Source organism: Bubalus kerabau, chromosome 17, assembly GCF_029407905.1.
Source record: "Bubalus kerabau isolate K-KA32 ecotype Philippines breed swamp buffalo chromosome 17, PCC_UOA_SB_1v2, whole genome shotgun sequence".
Lineage (NCBI taxonomy): Eukaryota > Metazoa > Chordata > Mammalia > Artiodactyla > Bovidae > Bubalus > Bubalus kerabau.
The window spans coordinates 58,668,686-58,692,187 of NC_073640.1; the positions used below are offsets into that span (position 1 = coordinate 58,668,686).

The 23,502-nt window shown below is 57.1% G+C and overlaps 3 protein-coding genes across 8 annotated transcripts; 1 reads left to right on the forward strand and 2 right to left on the reverse strand.

The window, feature by feature from the left end:
* The first annotated feature begins 81 nt into the window (after nt 1-81).
* Nucleotides 82-7,672, forward strand: SPHK2 (sphingosine kinase 2). 6 transcript variants are annotated; one of them, XM_055551435.1, is made up of 7 exons: nt 82-208; nt 1,169-1,345; nt 3,743-4,211; nt 5,008-5,157; nt 5,300-5,394; nt 5,485-5,600; nt 5,991-7,672. In XM_055551435.1, exons 2-7 carry the CDS (start codon nt 1,307-1,309, stop codon nt 7,081-7,083), a joined length of 1,962 nt encoding a protein of 653 aa, XP_055407410.1. In that variant the 5' UTR covers nt 82-208; nt 1,169-1,306; the 3' UTR covers nt 7,084-7,672. The 6 variants fall into 6 exon arrangements, with proteins under 6 accessions (XP_055407410.1, XP_055407415.1, XP_055407412.1 ...); XM_055551437.1 differs by having other exon boundaries at nt 90-208; nt 1,191-1,345; XM_055551436.1 differs by having other exon boundaries at nt 193-321.
* Nucleotides 7,673-7,929: 257 nt separating this feature from the next.
* On the reverse strand, nt 7,930-14,907 carry DBP (D-box binding PAR bZIP transcription factor). The gene is made up of 4 exons (XM_055551442.1): nt 13,870-14,907; nt 12,589-12,999; nt 10,886-11,097; nt 7,930-8,303 (listed from the first exon to the last, which is right to left on the reverse strand). Exons 1-4 carry the CDS (start codon nt 14,006-14,008, stop codon nt 8,088-8,090), a joined length of 978 nt encoding a protein of 325 aa, XP_055407417.1. The 5' UTR covers nt 14,009-14,907; the 3' UTR covers nt 7,930-8,087.
* A 130-nt stretch (nt 14,908-15,037) lies between these two features.
* CA11 (carbonic anhydrase 11) lies at nt 15,038-21,211 on the reverse strand. Its single transcript, XM_055551441.1, has 9 exons — nt 20,657-21,211; nt 20,495-20,569; nt 19,583-19,725; nt 17,570-17,755; nt 16,892-16,987; nt 16,672-16,744; nt 16,403-16,557; nt 15,954-16,119; nt 15,038-15,154 (listed from the first exon to the last, which is right to left on the reverse strand). Exons 1-9 carry the CDS (start codon nt 20,721-20,723, stop codon nt 15,129-15,131), a joined length of 987 nt encoding a protein of 328 aa, XP_055407416.1. The 5' UTR covers nt 20,724-21,211; the 3' UTR covers nt 15,038-15,128.
* Nucleotides 21,212-23,502: the final 2,291 nt, after the last annotated feature.

Sequence of the window (23,502 nt, forward strand, 5' to 3'; positions counted from 1 at the left end):
GCGGCTCCAAGGACGGAAGGACCCGCACGTCGGGGGCCTCTCTAGCCCTATCCACGCCCTATTCTTGATAGTCTTCCGGAAGAAAAGGCTCTCGGAGCGAGAGAGATGTTGCGCGGAGCTAGTAAGAGGCGTCGCGCGGTGACGCTCTGGCCCGACGCCGACGGCCTCTCTGTGGCTCCCGGAGGACCCAGAGAGCCGAGTGTTAGAGGTGAGGAGGCGGGGCTGTCTGGCTAGTCTGGACCTCGGGAAACCTCTGACCTCAAGCTTTGGGCGTTTCCTCAAGAGGCTCTCCTCTGTCCTATTGTTTGCTGCACCTCTCAGGTGAGGTTGCAGCTCGGGAAGTCTTACTTGAGATGTAACCCGAGATCATCTTGCTGCAGCTTCGTTTGTGGCATCCTGTATTTCCAGTTTTTAGGTTCACCTTCTCCCTCTGCCCTTAGATGGCCCTTCCCTGAACCCTACTTGCCCCTGCCATCGGGAGGCTGCTTTTCCCAGCGGGAAAGATTCAGCGTGTTTCAGTTTGAGGGATGTGCACGGTTCTGGAGCGTAGAGGAGGCAAGCTGAGGCCCCCCGGGCTTTGGGGATGGGGTGTAGAGAGGGGATGGGTAAAAAAAGACTCCTGAAAGAGAGGGGCGGGGAGCCTTAGAGGGAGACAGAGATTCCAAGAGGAGGAGGAATGGAGACCGAGAAGGGGAGTGGACAGAAAGCGGAGGTGATGAATTGGTGACCCGGGAGAGTGAGAAGACCTAGAAAGAGGGAAGGTGGAGATCCAGAGAGGAGCAGAGACATAGAAAGATGGTGACATCGTTTGTAAACTAATTCAGTTCGTGGCTTTGCTGTTAATCCTTACTAATGGCGTGACCTTGGGCAAGTCGTGTAACTTCTCGGTGCCTTGCTTTTTTAATCTGGAAAAGGGGGATGATAGTAGGCCTGGCACATAGAGTGTTTTGGAGCATTTCGTTTAAAAATTAGTTTAAAAGCTCAGGACAATGTTTGGTTCATAGTAAGTGCTTGCTAAAAATTAGTATCTATTCTTGTTATTGACTTTACTGGATGGGACCAGATGGGCTGGTTGGGGCAGTGATGAAACTTCTTCCTTGTGGAAGCCCTGCCTCCAGGGCCTGCAGTATTCCTATAATAGCTTGGCTTCCTTTACTTTGCCCTTCAGGCTCCTACTTACTTCTTCACAGAGCCACAGACCAAACTTGCACCGTAAGCCCTGACTCCTTGCCCATACCACCCACCCATGGCCTCCGAACCAGGCCCAGCGTCTTGCTGACATGGTAACACAGCAGAGGACCAGCAGATGAATGGACACCTTGAAGCAGAGGAGCGGCAGGACCAGGTAAGGGTCTATGTGAAAGTCAAGATAACCAAAGCATGGGACAGTTTTCTTCTCCTTGTCCCTGTGTCCCTGTGTCTTTGAGTCTCAGCCTCTTTGATCACTGTATCTTTCTTTTTTCTGGAGCCCTAAGCACACACAGGGTGTTTCTCGGTCTCTCCATCTTACTGGGTGTCTGTCCTTCTCTCAGGATCATTCTTTGGCACATATTATCTGGTGCTGTTGCTGTTCTCAGTTGAACACTAGGTACATTGTTTTGCAGTGAATGAATTTCATCCTCCATTTATCTCTCTGTAGCAAGCTCAGTCCCTGTCTCCTTCAGCATGTGTCTTTCTATCTACAGTTCTGTTTCTAGGTCACCTGATATTATTCTTGCCTTATTTCTTTCAGTTTCCTCATGTCTTTGCCTCTCTATGTCTCTTTGTCAACAAGTTTGCTTTCTGCCTCTTGGTCTCAGTTCCTCTCAGCCTCCAACATTCTCTCCATCCCTTACCTTTGACCGAGATACACATCTCTCTCAGATACTGTCTCTCCCATTCTCTTTCCTGTGTCTCTGTCTTGCCGTTTCACTGGGCAAATATTTATGCCATGATGTCCCCAGTTTTTGCCCAAGGTAAACAGTTTGTGAATTAATGAGCCTCTCCTTCCTGGTTTTCATTCCAAAAGTGTCTGTCCCCATCTCTCTATGCGTCCATCATTTTCTGGGTTTTCTTATGTCCTTACCTTGCACATTCTTAATTCTGTTGTCTTTGTTTATCTCTCTTTTCTGCTCTATGTCTAAGTGTGTTACTGCCTCTGCCTCTGCTTCTCTTTTACTGTTTTTGCATATCTCTGCTCTTCGTTAGATGTGTTAAGATCATTCTCTATCTGCAGTTAAAGACCTCCTCCCCCACGCCCCCTTCTCTTTTATAAACTCAAAGAATGGGACAGGCCCATGTGCCCTCAATAAAGATGGCGAAAGGGGCGCTCGCCATAGGACCGTGTAGCCGCCTCTGCTGCGCCTGTGCCCTCACCTATAATGGCGGCTGATCTCGCGAAAGGCGATACCCCGCCCAGTTCTCCATCGCTTCCGCGGCAAGCCCTTGCGCAAAGCTCCCAAGTCGACTGGTCACGCCCCTGCACGCTCTCATTGGTGCAATTCAGGCCGGCCTCGTGGTCATTGGCTGAGCGGATGCACACCCTCCCCCCCACCCCTGGGTCTGGTGCGGACAGTTGATGATGACTAGAGGGGCTGTGTGAAGGACCACCTGGCATGTGAGGAGGGCCCGGGGCCGGGACATGGGCCAAGTCAGGAGGACTCAGGGACCAAGAGGAACTGCCTGCGTATACGTATACTCAGGTCACTCCTAAGAGTGAGTCCACAGATGGGGGTGTGTCTGGGGCAGGTCTGGGCCTGGGGTAGGTAAGGGGCAGAACTGATAGGTGACTGGGTGGGCAGGGCAGTGGGGAACAAAGGTGAGCAGGAAGGAGGAGGCAGGAACTGGGCAGAGGGCAGGGGGAGGGGATCTCAGGCCCAGCTCCCAGTCTCTCCCTGGAGAGCAGGCGGCCAGACGCCCAGGTCAGTGCTTGAGCTTCACCTCTTGGCCTCTGTCCCTAGCAGGTTCCCACATGTGGCTCTCCCCCTCCAACCCTTTAGTCCCCCCATGTCACACCCCTTTCTCAGTCTTTCCAGATACTGCACCCCTGTCTCCTGTGTGTCTTTCTCTTCACTGTTGTCTTTCTGATCCTTGGTACACCTCTGGACCCCTACACTCTTCCTTGCTCTCTAAATATCTTTCATTGTATTAGGTTTCATCTCACTGAAGCTGTTTGTCTCCTCTCAGCGTTTCTCTGGCTCTGAGCCCTTTTCTTCTGTGTCTGAGTGTGTGCATGTGTGTCTGTGCTCAGTCGCTCAGTTGTGTCTGACTCTCTGTGACCCCATGGACCCCCAGGTTCCTCCCAGAGGAACCCGCCAGGCTCCTCTGTCTGTGGAATTCTCCAGGCAAGAATACTGGAGTGGGTTGCCATTTCCTACTCCAGGGGATCTTCCCGACCCAGGAATTGAACCCATACCCCTTGCGTCTCCTGCACTGACAGGCGGATCCTTTACCGCTGAGCCACCAGGGAAGCCCCATTGGCACGTAGTATTGAATGATTATTGGGGGAATAAAGGAATGAATCTTTGCGTGCCTGGGTGTGGACCGTGCCAGATGCTGGCCCTCTTGTCCACCTGGCCTCTGCCCCGTGTCCTCAGAGTCTTCCCACACTCTGTCTGGGCCTGTCTCCCTCTGGTGCTTCCGTCTTGCTTGTTGGCACCCCTCGCCTCACTATCTCCTCCTGTCCACAGGCCCTGCCCGTGCTCCCCTCTGCCCACCACGGGGCTCCTGGACTCTGACTCCTGCCCTCCTTCCTCTCCCACAGAGGCCAGAGCAGGAGCTGACCTGGAGCTGGGGCTACCGGCCTAGAAGCGCCCTGGACAGGGTCAAGGCCATGGCCCCCCCACCGCCACTGGCCCCCAGCACCCCACTCCTGCATGGCGAGTTTGGTTCCTACCCAGCCCGCGGCCCACGCTTCGCCCTCACTCTCACACCACAAGCCCTGCACATACAGCGGTTGCGCCCAAAGCCCGAGGCCCGGCCCCGGGGTGGCCTGGTCCTGCTGACCGAGGTCTCAGGCTGCTGCACCCTGCGGAGCCGAAGCCCCCTGGACTCAGCAGCCTACTTCTGCGTCTACACCTACCCCAGGGGCCGGCGCGGGGCCCGGCGCAGAGCTGCACGCACCTTCCGGGCCGACGGGGCAGCCACCTACGAGGAGAACCGCACTGAGGCCCAGCGCTGGGTCACTGCCCTCACATGTCTGCTCCGTGGACTGCCACTGCCTGGGGATGGGGGTGAGGCACTGGGCAGCCTCTCTGTCCTAAGGCCACCTCGGTGTCTCTGCGGCTCTCCCTCTGTGGGCATCTCTGTGTCTCCTTTTCTGTGTGTCTGTCTGTGTGATGTGTCCCTCTGGCTTCGTCCTGAAAGAGTGATATACAGACAGGGATGGGCTACAGAAGGAACAAAATCACAGGCAGAGAAGTCATGTTTGCTGCTCTTGCAAGATTTCAGTCTGTTCCCTTCCCCTTCCCCCCCGGGTCCTGACCACAGATGAGTCAGAGGCTCCTGGGCTGGTGAGAGCAGCCAACTGAGACGTGTTCCTGGGCCTGGAGATGGCATCTCATCCAGCTCTGGTTGGGGGGGCGGGGGTGGGATCAAAGAAGGCTCTCGGGCAGAGACCGCCACCCAGGGTACTCAGATGGCACGAGGAGGTAAAGGTTCCGTGGTCCCCAGGTGGTGGGTTTCCTTGTTCCTGACCGCTTCCCACAGTGGAGTAACCTGACCCGGGGCCCAGGTGTTTGGGGGTGTGGAAGGTGGAAACAGCTCTCTTCCTTCCTCCCTCCCTCAAGTCCAAAGGGCACTGGGATTAGACTCCCCAGAGCTGCCTTTGTCTCCTCACCTGGGGGTGGTGGGTGCACGGGGCTGTACACCTGGGCCTGAGCTGGTGAGGCCTGGGAGGAAAAAGCTGGACTTCCAGGTTTTGACGCCAGCCTTCCACCATAGCTCCACTGGGGCTATTTGCAGTTACTGTTTCTGAGGTGAGGGGCCTGGGTCCCTGACCTCTGTAGACTCCTTCCCCTCTCTCTGCAGAAATCACCCCCGACCTCCTGCCGAGGCCGCCCCGATTGCTCCTATTGGTCAATCCCTTTGGGGGGCGGGGCCTGGCCTGGCAGTGGTGTAAGAACCATGTGCTGCCCATGATCTCAGAAGCGGGGCTGTCCTTCAACCTAATCCAGACAGGTAAGAGCAGTGTCAGGAGGGAGGTGGGAGCTGGGGGCTAGGGGGTTGGGGGAGTGCGGGGGTTGGGGGGTGGGGTGAGGGGGTGTGGGGTGGGTTTGGGGGTTGTGGAAGAGCCCGCCTCACTTCTGGTTCCGCACGTTAGAACGACAGAACCATGCCCGTGAGCTGGTCCAGGGGCTGAACCTGAGCGAATGGGACGGCATCGTCACAGTCTCGGGAGATGGGCTGCTGTATGAGGTAGGGCAGGACCACCCTTCCTCAAGCCTGAGCCCTGGGGTCTGCGGGGGCCAGGACCAACACCTGGGTGTCCGGTCTCCCACCCTCCAGGTGCTGAATGGACTCTTACAACGCCCCGACTGGGAAGAGGCTGTGAAGACCCCCGTGGGCATTCTCCCCTGTGGCTCGGGCAACGCATTAGCAGGAGCCGTGAACCGGCACGGGGGGTAGGTGGGAGGAGCCCTGCTGGGATAAGGGGCCTAGTCCATCTGCTTCGCAGCTCTCCCCTGCCACCCCACCCCCCGACATTTTTGCCTGCCTTGTTCGGAGCAGTCTCCCTAGTGCCTAGAACTGTGCCTGGCACACAAGAGGCACTCAGTGAAGGTTTCTGCAGTGAAAGAACTGACAGGGAACCTGGCCCAGTAAGAAGAGCCCGCCTGGAGGTGGCCAGATGGCTGTGGGTGGGCCCAGGCCTGGTTCCCCGCTGCCCCCACCTTGTCTGTTTCCCTGCCAGTCCGTGTCCCGTGCACGCCCCTCCCCCGCTGGCCTGGGCACGGAGTGCCTCACCAGCCCTGTTTACTCTTTCCTGCTGTGTCTGTCCATGTCTGATTGTGAAGATTTGAGCCTGCCCTGGGCATTGACCTGCTACTCAACTGCTCCTTACTGCTCTGCCGGGGTGGCAGCCACCCGCTGGACCTGCTCTCCGTGACCCTGGCCTCCGGCTCCCGCTGTTTCTCTTTCCTGTCTGTGGCCTGGGGCTTCGTGTCAGATGTGGACATCCAGAGCGAGCGCTTCAGGGCCCTGGGCAGTGCTCGCTTCACGCTGGGCACAGTCCTGGGCCTTGCCACGCTGCACACCTACCGCGGCCGCTTCTCCTACCTCCCTGCCACTGTGGAACCCGCCTCGCCTGCCCCTGCCCATGGCCTGCCAAGGGCGAAGTCAGAGTTGACCCTGGCCCCAGCCCCAGCCCCACCCGTGGCCCACTCACCCCTGCATCGCTCAGTGTCAGACCTGCCCCTGCCCCTGCCTCAGCCTGCCCTGACCTCCCCTGGCTCACCTGAACCCCTGCCCATCCTGTCTCTCAACGGTGGGGGCCCAGAGATGGCTGGGGACTGGGGTGGGGCTGGGGATGCCCCACTCTCCCCGGACCCACTGCTGCCCTCGCCCCCGGGGACCCCCAAGGCAGCTCAGCTCTCACCCATCAGCGAAGGGGCCTCAGAAATGGCAGCATCCTCTGGGCTCCCACCTCCCACCCCTGGTGCCCCGGTAGTCATCTCTGCTGGGGGACCACCTGATCACCTGCTCCCTCCTCTAGGCACTCCGCTACCCCCAGGCTGGGTGACGATGGAGGGAGACTTTGTGCTTATTTTGGCCATCTTACCCAGCCACCTGGGCGCTGACCTCGTGGCGGCCCCCCACGCGCGCTTTGACGACGGCCTGGTGCACCTGTGCTGGGTGCGCAGCGGCATCTCGCGGGCGGCGCTACTGCGCATGTTTCTGGCCATGGAGCGCGGTAACCACTTCAGCCTGGGCTGTCCGTACCTGGGCTACGCCGCAGCTCATGCCTTCCGCCTAGAGCCGCTCACGCCCCGCGGCGTGCTCACGGTGGACGGGGAGCAGGTGGAGTACGGGCCATTGCAGGCACAGGTGCATCCTGGCCTCGGTACATTGCTCACGGGTCCTCCAGGTTGCTCTGGGCGGGAAGCCTAAAGCCGACCAAGTCTGGGGCCCGCCAGGGGCGGGGCTGACATTCCCAAAGGGGCGGAGCCCGAGCTAGGGGGCACGGCGAGATTGCTGGAGTTGGCCCGGAAGCCGCACACCAGTCCCGGCCCCATCTCAGGATTGCTCCCTACCCTAGGGGACCAGAGGTGATGCTGGAGGGTGTCCCGAACTCCAGGGGCTTGGGGTCGGCAGGGTCACGGAGAAATGGGCTTGCCCCAAGGGTAGTGCCTGATCAATGAGGGCGGGGTACACTCCAGGTCCTCGTGCCCGGCTTGTAGAAAGCCAGGTCGGCTGAGGGCGGAGCCTGTCTTAACGCGTCGTCCAGTGACGCGACCTGGAATGTACGGGCCGGGGAGGCCTTAGCTAATTGGCCCCGTCTACTCCGGTGCCTCCACCAAGCTGGCCAATCAGCCCGGGAGGGGCAGGTTCCCCCGGGCCGGCGCTCCGATTTGCACTAATGTTCCTCTACCCCCGGGTGGGGAAGTTCGTGTCCTGTCTTCTGTGCGTTCCCCCAGCTCCAATCTTCAAAGCAATTGAAAAGGTCTATGCAATAAAGGCAGTGGCTTCGTTCCTCTCAGGTCCTCGCCCCTTCCTCCATCCGGCAGCCCCTGGGAGGGATCGGATCTCTGGGTACTCCTGCCCAAACCTGCCCATGGACTGCAGCCAGCGTGACCCACTGGCCTTTAACTAGGGCCAGGGAGCTGCCTCCTCCCCCACGACAGCTGGCTCTGGGGTTCTCAAGATTTATTCAGGATTGTGTTAACGGAGGCGGTGGGAGGATGGGGGACACACTGAGGACCCTCCCCGCCCCCGTGAGGGAGCGGGGAGGCTCGCTTTTTCTTAAAAATATAAATGTATTTATCTGCATCATCACGTCCCTGGGGCACCCAGTTGGCCGGCCCATGGGCCACAGGGCAGGGAAAGGAAGAGGGTGTCAGGGCACAAGTCTGAGCGAGGCGGAGGAGAGCTCCGCCTGGAGGGTGGGGGAGGCCTCACAGGGCTCCGTGCTGGGCCTGGTATCGGGACAGCACAGCGCGGTAGTGGGACAGCTCCTGGCGCACGGCCACCACCTCCTGCCGCAGCAGGGCGTTCTCCTTCTCCAGGAAGGCCGCCCGCACCGATATCTGGTTCTCCTTGAGCCTCCGGGCGTCGCGGGACCTCTTGGCTGCCTCGTTATTCTTGTACCGTCGGCTCCAGTATTTTTCGTCCTGGGTGGGCAGGAAAGCACTGAGGTCCAGAGGAGCCCAACCCCAGCGACAGAAGGGAGGAACAGCTTTGCTTGTGCCTTCTGGGACCAGACTAGAGCTAAAAGAGCCCCCACCACCCTAGGGGGCTGCTTCTCGCCCAGCAGTGGAGCCGAAAGGATACTAGGTCTCCAGTGGATGGATGGGTACCCAAGGGTCTGGCTGCCTAGGGCCCTTGTTGCTAAGGAAAGTGGACCCATGGCAACAGTTAAGGCAGGAGATAGCCTCCTACCTTAAGCAACTGAGCTTTATAGTCTCCACTGTGCAAAGCAGACCCAAGGTTTTCTCACTTGACAAAAAGCCTGCAGTTAGCTCCCGGTTTGCTAAGGATACTGGTTCCCTAGCAACAAGGCCTTCAGGGCCTGAGGGTGTCTCCTAGTGAAAAGCCCTATACATCACCTTTTCAGATCCTGGTTGCTCAGCTTCCTAGTGATGGGGTTTGGTGTCCCATAAAAACCTCTCAGACCTGGGCCCTTCTGACCTGGTTGCCAAGGTGATCTTATCCCTCCTCAGCAAACAAAAGTGAGGTATGTTAAGTTGCTTCAGCCGTGTCCAACTCTGTGCGACCCCATAGGCGGCAGCCCATGAGGCTCCCCCGTCCCTGGGATTCTCCAGGCAAGAACACTGGAGTGGGTTGCCATTTCCTTCTCCAATGCATGAAAGTGAAAAGTGAAAGTGAAGTCTCTCAGTCGTGTCCGACCCTCAGCAACCCCATGGACTGCAGCCTACCAGGCTCCTCCATCCATGGGATTTTCCAGGCAAGAGTACTGGAGTGGGGTGTCATTGCTTTCTCCGGAAGTGAGGTGTAAGTGGTCCCAGTGACCACAGCCAGTCTCTGATGCACTGGCTCGATTATTGTCTTGTTTTTGGCCACACAGTGCAGCATGCAGGATCTTAGTTCCCCAACCAGGAACCAAAACTGTGCCCTCTGTGTTGGGAGCTCCGTGTCTTAACCACTGGACTGCCAGGGAAGTCCCTCTGACCCACTGGCTTTGCATAGAGGCCGGAGAGTTGCCTCCTCCCAACAGGCCCTGGATGCAAAAGGGTCTGTCCCGAGACCTTCTCATACCATCATGTTTAGAATTCTCCAGTCCGGAGAAGGAAATGGCACCCCACTCCAGTGTTCTTGCCTGGAGGATCCCAGGGACAGGGGAGCCTGGTGGGCTGCCGTCTATAGGGTTGCACAGAGTCAGACACGACTGAAGCGACTTAGCAGCAGCAGCAGCAGTCCTTGAATTTGGCTGTGAGGGAGGACCACTCCTTAGTAACAAGGACCATCCAGAGCTCTGAAAGATGCCCAACCTCATTCCATTAAAGCCTAGTCCCTGCTTGCTAGGACAAATCCAGTTCCTAACAATAGAGCCCTGTGGCAGGAGAAACCACTGGTCTAGATTTGATTTACAGGCCAGTACTCACTGGGCTTCTCTGGTGGTGCTAGTGATAAAGAACCTGTTTGCCAACGCAGGAGACCTAAGAGATGTGGGTTCAACCCCTGGGTCGGGAAGATCCCCTGGAAGAGGGCATGGCAACCCACTCCAGTATTCTTGCCTGGAGAATCCCACGGACAGAGGAGGCTGGCAGGCTACAGTCCATAGGGTCGCAAAGAGTTAGACATGACTAAAGTGACTTCGCACACACACACGCCCTCACTCACTGGTTCAAGTAGTTGTGTCTTACACAAGGACATGGCAAGGTCCTGTGAGACCAGGCCCAGGCACCCCTTGTTAGGGAAGACCCCAGGCCTGGCAAAGACAAAGTGCTAGAGAGATGCAGTTACTGCCCCAAAAACCTCAGATCGGAATGTGGCCCTGGCTGCAAATGAGAACCTGAGGCCTCTCACCAGTGAGCCCAGAAAACAAGGCCTAGAGGGGCTGGCAAAGCCTTCATCCTAGGCAGATGCAATTGCCCTGAAAAAGTGAAAGTCGCTCACTTGTGTCCGACACTTTGCGGCCCCATGGACTGTAGCCCACTAGGCTCCTCTGTCCATGGAATTTGCCAGGCAAGAATACTGGAGTGGGTAGCCATTCCCTTCTCCAGGGGAATATTCCCAACCCAGGGATCAAACCTGGGTCTCCTGTATTGCAGGCGGGTTCTTTACTGTCTGAATCACCAGGGAAGCCCTATTGCCCTGAAGGATGCCCCAAACCAGAGATTAAAGGACTAACCCCGGCCAAACTGCCTGCTCAGAAGAAACAAGCTGATACCCCATTCCGAAGGGATGCTATCCTTATCAAGTGTAGTGACTAGTAGACCCTGAAGCCTGCCACAGTGAGGGTTTTGGGTCCAATTGATAGGAGAAACTCCAATCCTGTAAAACCAGTCCCAGCAGGGCTGGCTGAGTCTGAGTCCCATAATGATTTCCTTTTCACAAATCTCAAGCCCAAACCTCCGCCCCCTGTGCAGCTGCCCATGGTCCTTGGCTGTAGGTTGGAAGAACGTGAGTGCTAATCCCGGTGAGAAACCCAGGTCTGACTGTGAAGGGAGGGCCATCCCGGGCTGTGGGGCCAGCATGCACAAGCCTGTGTCCCACACCCAGCAACGCTCACCTTCTGCTCCTCTGGCACCTGGATCTTCCTTGCCTTCTTCATGATTGGCTGGGGCTTGAGTTCCTCTTCGGAGAATCGGTGTCTCCGAGGGTCAAAGGTCTCATGGCCGGGAATGCTGGACAGGGCTAAATCTGCTGGGTCAGGCTCAAAGGTCATCAGCACCTCCACCGTATCTGGGTCCACAGGGCTGGGTGTGTCACGAGAGGTCAGGCCTTGGGGAAACAGAATGTGCCACCTGAGGGCGTATTTACTTGGGGAAGGGGTTCCCCAATGGCTACCAAGGAAGGTCCTTATGGGATCAAACATAAAGCCCACCAGGGATTAACCTCCCTAATATAAAATATGAAGATTCCCTAAGCCACAAAGATGCTTAGCAATCATGAAACCAACTCCCACTTGTCACACAGGAAAACCAAGGCCCAATCCTATGTGACTTGCCCTAAGTAGCACAAGAACGCGGATCACTGCTTCTAAAAGCCTCAGGACTTTAGAGTTAGCTTCTTTCCTACAGTCCTATCCTTCTTAACTGAATCCCCGACCAAAGCCTAGATCCCAGGGAAAAGTGTTCTGATGACATTTCAAGTTAGCTTCTTAAGAGTTATTAAGTCCGAAGAGTGAGAAAGCATAATGAGGTTGGTTCAAGCGTAAAGGCTGCCTGTATCTTTAAGAGAGAGCCAGCCGGGGCCAACTGAGGACACAGGTTCAGGGCCGAGTCACGTGCTGGCGCCTGCTTCCCGCCCCCACCCCCAGCCCCGCCGCCACGGGCGCCCTCACGTTTCTCCAGTCCCGCCCTCTCCCTCGTGATCGCGCGTGCGCGAAGCACGGAGCAGGGAGGAGGACTCACGTGGCGCGGGAATGTGCGGCTGGGAAGGGGAGGGCCTTAATCCTGCCGGGAGGTCAGGGCCAGCATCAGGTGTGTCCGGGAGTTCCCGACCCGCTGTCAGCCCGTGGCAACCCCAGGGTGCCCACCTTTCCTCTTGCTCCCTCTGCTCTCTAGGGAACACTCGAGGACGGCCCCCCTCTATATTCTCAGGTCCCAGACATTCTCGCCACTAGGATAAGCAAGATTCGGGGACCCCAGGGCACCTCTTGCAGGAATATAGAAAGCTCAGCCCTTGCCCCAGTCAATGAAAGACCTAGGATGGCGATCCCTTCTGAAGGACTCCCGGAATCCGGGGCGCCCCCCTCTCTCCACTATGGGAACCGAGGAAGCAGTCCCTTTTGCCCTGGAGAAACACGTCTGTGCGTCTGTGGCCGGCCCTTGTCTTTCTCGCTCGCAGAGGGCCTAGGAGTTCCGGCCCTACCCCAGTCGCACCGATTGCGGGCCCAGATTCTAGGGCGCAGTCCAGAATAAACTCCGGTAAGTAACTCCGGTGTTCTGGGATCTCAGTCCCGACTCCTCGAGTATCCAGACCCTTTGTCCTCACGTCCCACATAAAAGTTCACACGACCTCACCACTGGGCAGGCTTCCTGGAACTTGGGGTCCCAAGTCCCTCATCTCCTATAGGTCCGGGAGACCCAGTTCCCTGATCTATTAGGGAACACAAAATCTGGACACCTCCCTCGACGTCTCCGGATTAGAGGTCACGGACTTCGGGGATGCAGCCTCAGTCCCACCGTCCCAAACCCTTGTGGCACAGCCCCGCCCTCTGGAGCCCAAGCCCCGCCCAACCGCGGCCCTGCCTCGCCCCCGCAGTCGCACCTGCGCGGTGGCCGCCGGCGGCCCCGAGGGCAGCCCGGGCGGGGGCGTGCCCGGGCGAAGAGCGAGGGGAGGCCGAGCCGCAGGAGCCGGGCCCCGGGGAGGGCGCGGGAGTGCGCACCGGTGAGGGCGCTGGCGACGGGCCGCCCGGGGGCGGCGGGCTGGGAGGAAGCCCGTGTTCTAGCAGGAAAGCGTCCAGGTCCACGTACTCCACGTCGCCAAACGGCAATGTCCGCTCCCACAGTAGCGGCGCCAACAAACCCGGGCCGGGCGCAGCCCCCGGGCGTCCCCTAGGGGACCCGCCGCCCACCACCGCCCCAGCTGAAGCATCTGCCGGGCCCGCCGTCTCCAGGCCCGGCCCGGGGACTGTTGCTGCTGGCGGGGGCGCCTTGCGCTCCTTTTCCTTCAGGAGACCTGCAGGCCAGGGAAAGAGAGAGCAGGGTGGGGAGGAAGAGGAAGATCGAGATGAAGAATCAACTCCGAGTGGAGAGAAACGCGAGGAACAAGGGGGTAGATCCCCGCACCGCAGAGATCCAGAGAGCGGGGACACAGAAAGGAGGTGGGAGAACGAGAGCAAGGACCCAGAGAGAGGAGGAGATAGAGGCTCAGAGAGGAAGAGAGACCCAGAAAGCAAGAACAGAGACGGGGACGGTGGACCAGGAGAGCGGGGGAGACTCAGAAAGAGCCGAGGACAGGGATGCAAAGAGGGACGGGGACAGAGACCCAGGAAGGGGAGCGGAAGTTCAGAGGTAGGTGGAGGGTTGGGCAGGTGAGAGAAAAAAATGACAACTCTGTAATTCCTCTGTAATCTACAACCCCCTCCCCTGCCCCCCACACCCAGCGCACAGCACCCCCTTCTCCCCGCCTCCACACTCTTTAAGGGGGCAGGAAGGGGCTCTATTCCTGGGGCACATTCCTCATCCCTAGACGCCATGTGACCCCAGGAGGCCCCGCCCAAGCCCGTGTAACAACCGTGTGAGTCTTCGACACACCCCCTCCCTTCTCCCTGGACCCTAGGGGTCCAGGCGCTCGAAACCAAAAGGAAGACGGGGCTGGGGCCTAGAGTCTTGAGTCCTCGGGGTGGACTGGCATGAGGGCCGGTACTTTTGGGTCCTGGGAGATAGGGGTCTAAACACCTAAGTATCGGGGTATTTAAAGGTTGGACTTTAGGTATTTAAAGAGGATGGACTCTTGGCACTTAAAAGGTAGCTGGGACCCTCCCCGCACTTGAGTCCCTAAGGGAGTACGGTGTCTGAATTGGGTGAAATGGGGGCTAGAACTCACAGCTAGTTGGCTCTTTGGGCTTGCTGGTCCCCTGCAGAAGGCTTCGCAGCCCAAGCAGCGCTCCCCCACCAGGGGGGGCTCCAGTCGGGCCGCCCAGCAGCAGGGGGGCCGGGGTCCTCTCGCTCACAGGCCGCGCCATCGCCCGGCACCTGCCCGCAGGCTCACGGATTCATGGAGAGGCGAACAGCTGGCTTGCCAGTCAGAGGCACACTCCGATGGTTCGGGCAAGTGTCTGCCCAGAGGCGGGCGAGCGTAGCTTGCAAGCCTCCAGTATCCAGAATACTGCAAATCCTAGGAGCGACGGGGATTTGCAGTCCTCGGTGCAGAAACGTGCAACTCAAGAGGGTCCCAGAAGAGCATACAGTTTGGGTGAGGGGGTGATCAAATCAGGCGGCCGGCTCTTTGCAACTGAGAGTTCAGGGGGACACAAGGCGCTCCTTCTATATGGTGGGCGAGCCTGGCTCTTGCAAAATCTGCAGCTCTCCCCAAGGAAGGAGCTTTGCAATCTGCACCGAGAGGTGTGCGCGGACCGCCGGGGGAGAGGGCAGAGGGAGGCGGCTGCCTTGAGGCGTGGCCAAAGCAAACTTCTTTCGCGGAAAAAAAAAAAAAAAAAAGCCAAACCAAAACACCCGACGCCACAGAGCGCACCCCTCCTCTCGGCCCCCACCCGACTCTGGCCTTGCACCCAAGCCGCGTGCCTCCCTCCAGCTGAAAGCGCGGGCCAATCGCGTCCTGACCCCTCGAGACGCACAGCCAATGGGACCCCTGGATCCGCCAAGGCCCAGAAGTGCGAGAGAAGGGCTCAGAGCGTGAAGTTACCTTGCCTTTTGGAGGGAGGCGGGACCCTGACCTACATTTACCCAATGGGAGATGGCTCTGGGGGCGGGACCGTGACCCACTTCGGGCCAATGAGGCAGACGGGAGGGGGAAGCACATGGCTCTGCGCGTGCTGCCTGCCCGGGAGGGTGGGTAATTGGGTGGGAGGGGAGAAGCGCTGCTTAAAGGAGCCACACATCCAAGAAACTCTTTCTGGAACCCGGAAGCCAAAAACCCGACTAGTGCGATTTAGGAAGAGGCAGATGGTTTCTAGAAGAAGGCTACTATTCTTTAGTACCCAAATGTTTCCCCGCCGTGCCTAGAATGAGACCACTGAGATACAGGAAGTATTCTGTCCCTTTAATAGCTTTGTTTTTGGGGGTGACTCCCCTCCCCTTGTGGGGAGGCTTGGGAAAGGCAGGCGCAGTCCTCGATGGGGAGTCTCAGCGACCATGGGGGGCACCATCCACTGTAAGATGACACGGGTAGAGGACGTTAGTTTAGGGCAAGATAGGATGGACCTTGCAGAGGGCGTGCAAGGGGCGGGTAGGGGGCGGGTGGGTGTGGGCCAAGCGGGGCTCTACCACAGGGAGGCTGCAAAGGGGGGAATCGGAATGTACCAGGTTGAGAAGCTGGGGGAAAATGGCCAGGTTGCCTGGCACTGGGCTGAACCATAGCGGGGCAGCAGGAGGGTGGAATAGGGACATCCAGTTTCAGCATTAGGCTGAACTACGTGAAGGTATTCATGGGGAGGTCTGGGCTGTACCATGTTGAGAAGCCAGCGAGGTGGACTAGATCACGGGACTGAACCACGAGGAGGCAGTAGGGGGAGAAGGGGAGTGTACCACGTTGGTTTTTTTTTTTTTTTTTCCAGTAAGGGACGTGCCAGATTATGGAACAGTATAGGGTTGTACCACATGAAAACAGGGGAAAGGATCTGGGCTGTACCATTTCGGAAAGCCGTAGTTATAAGAACCATGGACCAGTACAAGATCTTACCACAAGGAAACTAGGGGGCTCGGGTTATACACCGAGTTGCAAGTTGCAAGCAGTGAAGAACTGCAAATCACGGACTTGCAATGGTCTAGGACAGGAAGGTGGGCTGTACCATTTTGACACAAAGGGAGAAAGAGCGAGGTAGAGTTCGGGAGGCTGGGTCACACAGAAGCAGCAAGGGAGGGGTTGGACTGCATCATATTGAAACATCAAGGGGAGACACATAGGTGGGTTAGACCAAGACGTGGAAGGGGTTGCAGACTGCATCATACCGTGCAGGCGGTAGTTGGGGCCTCGGCAGCGCCTCTCGGGGTGCCGGGGGTCCCTGTTGCCCCTCAAGGCCCTGTGGGCCAAGGGCTGCAGGGGCCGGCCGTTACCGCTGAGGCTCTGGAAGATCTGGGACGGAGGATTCTGGCTCAGAAGTCTCAGGGAATGCATCTGCCACGGAAACAGGGTGGGAAACTGGGAGTGAGTAATGAATGGCCCTGGAGGCAGCGGGCAGGAAGCCCCGCCCCTGGGGGCTGGTGGGCGGAGTCTTGCTCAGCCCCGCCCCCGACAGCCCCAGGGCGGTCGGACCCTCGAATCCCTTCCAGTTCCTTGTCAAGCGAGGGTAGAAGGGTAGGTGAGGCAAGGGGACACCCAGGCCAAGGAACGGGTTGGGGAGTGGCAGGGAGGCGGGGGGGGGGGGGGGGGGGGCGGGGAATTGGGCTGACAGGGTCACCTGGAGAGAGGTGATATTGAGGGCCCTGTCAATGAGGATCCAGGTAACAGTCTCCGAGCAGGGTGGGGTGCTGAGAGAGCCCTGATAGGTGATGAAGCCAAAGGACTCGGGGAACAGGAGCTCCAGGCTCAGGTCTTGAAGAAAGTAGGCATCATCTGCAGGAATATCAGGTCAGAGTGAAGAGGGGTGCCCCTGCTGAACTCCCCTATGTGCATAAGCCACCCCCCATCCACCTCCCCCCCGCACCCTCCCAGTGTCCAGGGATTTACTCTTATAGGAGATGCGGGTGATGGTGTCACGGTTAAGGAGGCGGCTGAGGAACGGGTTTGAGCTACCAGCCACCTGTGTGGAGGTATGCAGTGAGGAGAGAGGAACCCAGAAATCCAAGCGTCCCCAATCCCTTCCTCCCCTAGGACCCCAGAGACTGGGCCTCCTAGCTCCCTCTTCTCAGACCCCAGGTCCAGACCTTCCCTCCCTCCCTGGGCTCACATTGACAAAGAGGCTGAGAATGGCCAGGCCATTGGGGCCCCGGGTGGCGGCGCTCAGATTCCCATAGAGTTCTTGGTTGAAGTGGATGAGCTGCACCTAGGAGGGAAGCACAGAGAGTGGGGTCCCCCGGAAGAAGGGGAGGGCAGAATGGGCAATGGGAGCAACTTTGGGGTTCCAAGTCAGGTTAAGGATTAGTGCTCACGAGGTGGAGGAGGGTGGGGGGGGCGGGCTGTGGATTCTATGGAGGAAGATGGGATGAGGCATGAAAAGGAGGGTGACTATGGCTGATTCACGCTGATGTTCCACAGAAAACAACCAAATTCTGTAAAGCAATTATCCTTAATTAAAAAATAAATAAAATTTTAAAGGACAAAAAAAAGAGGAGGGTGAGGTGGGAGGAGGGCTTCCCAGGTGGCCCTAGTGGTAAAGAATCCACCTGCCAATGAAGGAGATGTGAGTTTGATCCCTGAGTGGGGAAGATCCCCTGGAAGAGAAAATGGCACCCCCCTCCGGTATTCTTGCAGGGAGGATCCCTTGGACAGAGGAGCCTGGTGGGCTACCATCCATGGGGTTGCAAAGAGTCAGACATGATTGAGCCTCTGAGCATGCATGCAGGAGGTGAGAGGAATTTGGTTGACTTAGAGTGAAGGTCAAGGGTCAGAGGTCAGCGGCCATCACCTCAGCAGAGAAACCCTGATGGTTGATCTGGTGTTCAGAGCCAGCTCCGTCACGTGCTCCAAAAAGCAGCCGCAGTTCACTGAGTCGGTGGCTATAAAGGAGGGGACCCCCAGACACATTAACCACAGGCCGGGGCGCAGGCAGGAAGGAGACATGGCGACCAGTGTTGTACAGAGTTCCGCGGAGCTGTGGAGGAGGTGGAGGTGGTCATGGGAATGCAGAGAAATCTTTTCCTGACTTTTCCATTCATACATTTCCCACAGCCAATATCCATTTAATCATTCAGCATAGTTTGAACATTGGAAAAGACCCTGATGCTGGGAAAGATTGAAGGCGGGAGGAGAAGGGGACAACAGAGGATGAGATGGTTGGATGGCATCACTGACTCAATGGACATGAGTTTGGGTAAACTCCAGGAGTTGGTGATGGACATGGAGGCCTGGTGTGCTACAGTCCATGGGGTCACAAGAGTCTGACGCGACTGAGCAACTGAACTGAACTGAATAGTTTGAACACTAATGTCTTTCCAGGATCTGGGCTGATCCTTGGTAGGTGCTCAATAGTGGTGAATTTAATTAACAAGTATTTATTGAGCTGCCAGTATGTGCCATGGATGCCAGTGCGAGAGCCATGAGCAAGTAGACAAAAACTCTGGGGCTCATGGAGCTTCTGTTCAAATGAAGGAGAAACAGTAAATACTGAATCATTTAAGTGTAAATGCTTAATTAATTACATCCTATGCCCACACTGAGGAGCACTGGGAGTTCTAATAAATGGAAAACCCAGGGAATTCTCTGGCAGTCCAGTGGTTAGGACTACTGTGCTCCCAATGCAGGGGCCTGGGTGTCAATCCCTGGTTGGGGAACTAAGAAGTTGCAAGCAGCATGCCAAAAAAAAAAAAAAAAAAAAAGGAAACCCAGAGAATGGAGTAGGGGTGGGGTGTCAGGAATGGCTTCCAAGAGGAAGTGACATTTGAATGGTGACCTGAAAGATAAGGAGGGGTTATTTGCAAGGAGCAAGGAGAAGGGTATTCCAGAAGGGGGAATAGTCCATGCAAAGGCCCTGAGGTGGCCTATTTTAATAACAGTGAAGAAGCCTGGGACCAGAGCCCAGTAAGCAAAGGAGAGTGTGGTGATGGGAGCCGGGTGGTGCAGAGCCTTGTGGGCAATGATGGGGTATTCTGTGTTTTTATTTAAATAATTGAATAGATATAACACATTTGGCACAGTACCAGGCACAGGCTAAGTGCTGTGTAAGTGTATGCTGTCATTACTTATCCTAACAGAAAGATTTTGAGTAGGAGAGAGTGGTATGATCCAGTTTGTGTTTTTAAACATCTATCTGTGGGATGGAGAATGGGTTGCAGGAGGCAGAGAAGCAGGCCAGCAAAGATGCTATAGCATCTTTGCATCAATCCCAATGCAAGATGATGGTGAGACCAGTGGAGGGACAAGAAATCAAATGCTATTTAGCAGGAAAACTAGAAAGGGAACGGATGGAAACGGAAGTGAGGGAGGAAATGGGATGGGGAAGCTCTGAGACTTTTGGTTGGGTGACCGGGGAGTGCCAAAGAAGTAATATTGCAAAGCGGGCAAGAGTGTGGATTCTGGAACCACGCTGCCGAGGTCTGAATCCCAGCCCTGGCACTCTCTGGCTGTGTGACCTCAGGTAAGTAACTTAACCTCTCTGTGCCTCAGTTTCTGCATCCATAAAATAAGGATAATAGTAACACCTATTTCATGGTGCTGTGAAGATTAGAGGATTCATCAAGTTTGAAAACAGTGCCTCGCCCAGGAGACGGTCTGTTTTACCATTGCTTCTAAGAGAGGGGAAGACTAGGAGCCATGTTTGCGGAGGGAAGAATTGGTGATCATTTGCGAGTGTAAGTAGCCTCCCCTCCACGGAGTAGACCTCCTCCCCCAAGGCTAGCCTCTCAACTCAAAGCTCCACCCCCGATCCCCACTCAGGCCCCGCCCCAGTGGATTCGGTAACCCCTCCCACCAGGGTCCTTACCTTCTCTCCCCCGGTGCTGAGTCTCAGAGGGGGCAGAAAGGGGTCATAGAGGACCCTCTTCAGCTCCACATCCACGGGGCTCTGACGCTTCCCCACGGCACAGAGACTCCAGGCTGCGTTCACCAGGCCCCAGAAGGGGGGTCCTGGGAGCCGAGGTGGGGTAGGGAGAAAAGGAAGTCAGAAATAAGGACTGAATCCCTAGACTGGGACCCGCTACGAAGGCTGTCGTCTGGATTCCTGGATCCCAGGAGACGAGGGGCTGGGAATCTGGACTCCTGGCTCTGAGGGAGGAGGGGGCTGGGATCCAGAATCCTCGGGTCCTAGAAGAATCTTAGAGGCGTTTCCTAAGGACCCCCCACCTTACCCCCCTAACAACTCCAAGTCTCTGATCAAACCTATCTTTAATAGTCATTGAGAGAAGAAACTACAACTCCCAGCAGGCCCCGGGACTGCCAAACAACCCATTCACTGCCTGCCTGCCCTAGAGGTCATGGGAGTTGTAGTTCTTTCAGTCTCCTTGTCCCACAGCCGGATAATGAATGAAGTAGGAAGAAGGAGTTGCAAGAGAGGGCAGGAGGAGGCGGGGGAACGGGGCCACTGAACCTCTGGTTCTCAGCAAGAGCCAGGACTTACCTGCCTCTTTCCCAGGAAACACACACACACACACACACACACTTCCACCCCCACACTCTTACCTTCCAGTCACTCCCACTCACTACTTGAAATGCGCATGTATAATGTCCCATGCTGAGCCACTCGGGTTCAGAAGCTGGGCCTCCTGAGGGAGGGAGGAAGGGGCCAGGACTCTCGGGTCTGGGGCGTGGGGAGGGCGGGCGAGAAGGAGGGGACTTCTGGGTCTCAGGAAGCAAGCGCCCGGCAGCCCAGACTCCAGAGTCCCCGCCCCGGCTGCACCTGGCACGAAGTTTCCCTGGAGATTATCCTTGTAGCTCCACCAGTCCTCTGGGTCAGGTGCGGGTCCGATGTGAGCTGGGGAGAGAGCAGCCTGCACCCCTCTCCGTGGCGCCCCACCCCACCCCTCCCTCAGAGGCTCCTGCCCCAAAACCCAGGCCTTACCTGCCGCTCCCAGTGCGGCCCAGAGTACCAACGCCCGAGGGGCGCTCAGACGAGCTGCAGACCCCATCCCCAAGAGGCCTCGGGGTGACCCCTTCCCAATGTCCCGGCCGGCCCTCTCTCAGGTTCTCCCCTTCTTTGTGGAACCCTAACCCCTCCCAGGACTTCCAGCCTTCTGCTCCTCCCTACAGGGAGTCCCAGTTCCCCAGTTACCGAGGCAGCCGGGGACTGAGACCCCCCACCTCTCCCGTCTCTCCTCCCCTCCCTCGCTTTGCCTCCCCTTTCTCTCTTTTCCCGAGCCCTCCAGGCTCGCTCTACCTCCCGATCTTCCTACTCCTCTCTCTGCCTTCTCCTTCTCCCTTGGGTTCCCTCTGGGTTCCTGATGCACACTCCCCTTCTTCGCTCCCTTTTCATTAAAAGCTCTCCCAAGCCCCCTAACTCCATCCCTCCATCCCGCTTCCCTCACCTCCTCCTCCCTCCCTTCCTTCTCGGTCCCTGCCTCTCCCTTCTCCCTTCTCCCCTTCTTCTCCTCCTCACTCTCTCCCTCTCAGCCTCCAGCTCCTCTCTCCCTCCCCACCTCTCCTGCCTCTTCTGTTTCTCTGTCTCTCTCCTCCCTTCCTCCCTCCTGCCCCTCCCTCTCTTCTCTCTCTTGCAGTTATTTAATTTTTCTGTCGTTGTTTGGGGGTGGGGGTGGGGGCTCTCACAGCAGAGAACCCTCCTCTTCGGGCTGTTGTGGATGGAGTAGGGGCGCCCAAGGGGCAGGATGGAGGGGTCGTTGGGGGGGGGGCGCTGATCCCCAGCTCCCAGATGCGCTGGGGCCTTGGGGGCGGGGGTGGCCCGGACACCTGGGGCCCAAGAGCTGGCAGTTTCCATCCTCCGCAGAAGAGGGAAGGGGGGGCGCTTAAGGTGGAGCTGGGAGAGTCCCCGAGGTCTCTGCGCCCAGAGCTGCTGGCCCCAGAGGATCAGGGGTTCCCTCAGCTCACGGGGACCCAGGTTGGAGCCTGCATCACTGCCTGCAGCCCCCCGCCCAGTGCATCACTCAGGCTTCCGCCAGGGGCTCCCTTAACTCGGCTAGGGGATCCCCTGGGAGACTTGAGTGCGGTGTGGGCGGCTGACCAGGAGAGGGAGGCAGAGACTTGGAGAGAGAGCCAGGCAGGAGGTAGCCGGGAAGGCAGAGAAGAGAGAACAGAGGTGAGGTCAGGGAACTGTGGAGGCTGGGGAAGGGAAGGCAAGCCTGAGATCAGTACGGAGAGACAGGGCGGAGGGAGATGCAGGGTAGAGAAGAGAGGGCAGGGTGGGGTGGCTGCGGGTTTGGGCAGGGGGAGATGGCGGCAGGAGAGACAGACAGACTTCCATACCTTGAATGAAAGAGATCCAGAAACTGATACACACATAGAGGAGGCAGAGATAGAGAGATCTCCACCCCCCGCCGCCCCCCACCGCCCCGCAAATGACTGGGGAAAAAAAATACAAAATGAGACAGATACAGATGGAGGCAGAGAAAGAGATACACAGAGAGAAAGACATAGACACACAAACTTAGAGATAGAAGCAGAGACCCACAGAGAGAGAGAGTGCACGCACGTGCCTCAAACAGCAGGTTCGAGATGGAAGAGCAAGACGCCAGGCAGGAGGTGTGCAGGGAGAGACAGAAACAGAAAAGGAGATCTGAAGACAGACATAGAAACACATGCCTAGAGAAAGCAGCAGAGAGAGGCGAGGACAGAGAGAAAGAGGCAGACACCCTCGCACATCTATCTGTAAAGAGAGACTCTCATGTAGAGGAAAAGGTATCGGCAGAGATAGAGACCCAGGTAGGGGGAGAGACCCAGAAACGGATCAACTGATATGAAGGATAAGACTAAAGAGGGTTGAAAAAGACAGAGGCATTCAGAGACAGAGAATTGGAAATGGACATGCAAGGACTGGGATGGAGAGAGACAGACACGCCTGGGAGAGCCGGAAGTGGAGAGAGACACCGAGAAAACAAGAAAGGAAGGTATATTCATGATCTGTTGTCACATGACAGATTACCCTGAAACTCTGTGGCCTAGAGCTACACATATTTATTGTCTCACAGTTTCTGAGGGGTGGGAACTGTGGAGCAGTTTAGTTGGGTGGATCTGGCTCTGATAACAACAGAGAACTCAGTCTCTCATGAAGGGGCAATAGGCTATCGGCCAGGGCTGCAGTCATCCAAACTCTTGACTGGGGCTGGAAGATTACCTTCAAGCTCACCTACACGGCCCTTGGCAAGAGGCCTCAGCTGCTCAATGTTAGGGTCCACAAGGGGCTCATGTGGGTGAAAGTCGCTCAGTCATGTCCAACTCTTTTCGACCCCATGGACTGTACAGCCCATGGAATTCTCCAGGCCAGAGTACTGGAGTGGGTAGCTGTTCCCTTCTCCAGGGGATCTTCCCAACCCAGGGATCAAACCCAGGTTTCCCATATTGCAGGCGGATTCTTTACCCACAAGGGAAGCCTATATATATATAGCATATAGTTGAAATATGGCCCTTTGTGGTGACCTGACAAACAAGAGATGAAGTCACAGTGGCAATATTTTAATTATACGCTATGAGCCCCTTGTGAACACTAACACTCACCACATGAGCCTCTCCGTAGGACTGGTTGGGGCACAACACGGCTACCGGCTCCCCTTCAGAGCGAGTGACTGGAGAGACAGCAGTGTCTTATGTAACCTATGTCCAAAGTCACACACTTTTATTTGTGCGTTGGCCATGCTGCTTAGCCTGCAGGAGCCCAGTTCCCTGACCAGGTACGGAACCCAGGCCCCAGCAGTGAAAGCGCTGAGTCCTAACCACTGGACCACCAGGGAATTCCTAGCA

What these genes read in the sequence shown, in the direction of transcription:
- SPHK2 (XM_055551435.1), top strand. Translation starts at nt 1,307, where the DNA reads ATGAATGGACACCTTGAAGCAGAGGAGCGGCAGGACCAG. An exon ending in GCCACTGCCTGGGGATGGGG is followed by an intron (nt 4,212 to 5,007) that starts GTGAGGCACTGG and finishes CTCTCTCTGCAG; the next exon opens with AAATCACCCCCGACCTCCTG. An exon ending in GAGATGGGCTGCTGTATGAG is followed by an intron (nt 5,395 to 5,484) that starts GTAGGGCAGGAC and finishes CCCACCCTCCAG; the next exon opens with GTGCTGAATGGACTCTTACA.
- DBP (XM_055551442.1), bottom strand. Translation starts at nt 14,008, where the DNA reads ATGGCGCGGCCTGTGAGCGAGAGGACCCCGGCCCCCCTGCTGCTGGGC. An exon ending in CGCCGGCGGCCACCGCGCAG is followed by an intron (nt 11,098 to 12,588) that starts GTGCGACTGCGG and finishes TGTTTCCCCAAG; the next exon opens with GCCTGACCTCTCGTGACACA. An exon ending in AGGTGCCAGAGGAGCAGAAG is followed by an intron (nt 8,304 to 10,885) that starts GTGAGCGTTGCT and finishes CTGCCCACCCAG; the next exon opens with GACGAAAAATACTGGAGCCG.
- CA11 (XM_055551441.1), bottom strand. Translation starts at nt 20,723, where the DNA reads ATGGGGTCTGCAGCTCGTCTGAGCGCCCCTCGGGCGTTGGTACTCTGG. An exon ending in GGCCGCACTGGGAGCGGCAG is followed by an intron (nt 20,570 to 20,656) that starts GTAAGGCCTGGG and finishes CTCTCTCCCCAG; the next exon opens with CTCACATCGGACCCGCACCT. An exon ending in ATCAGGGTTTCTCTGCTGAG is followed by an intron (nt 16,988 to 17,569) that starts GTGATGGCCGCT and finishes CTTCCCTCCTAG; the next exon opens with GTGCAGCTCATCCACTTCAA.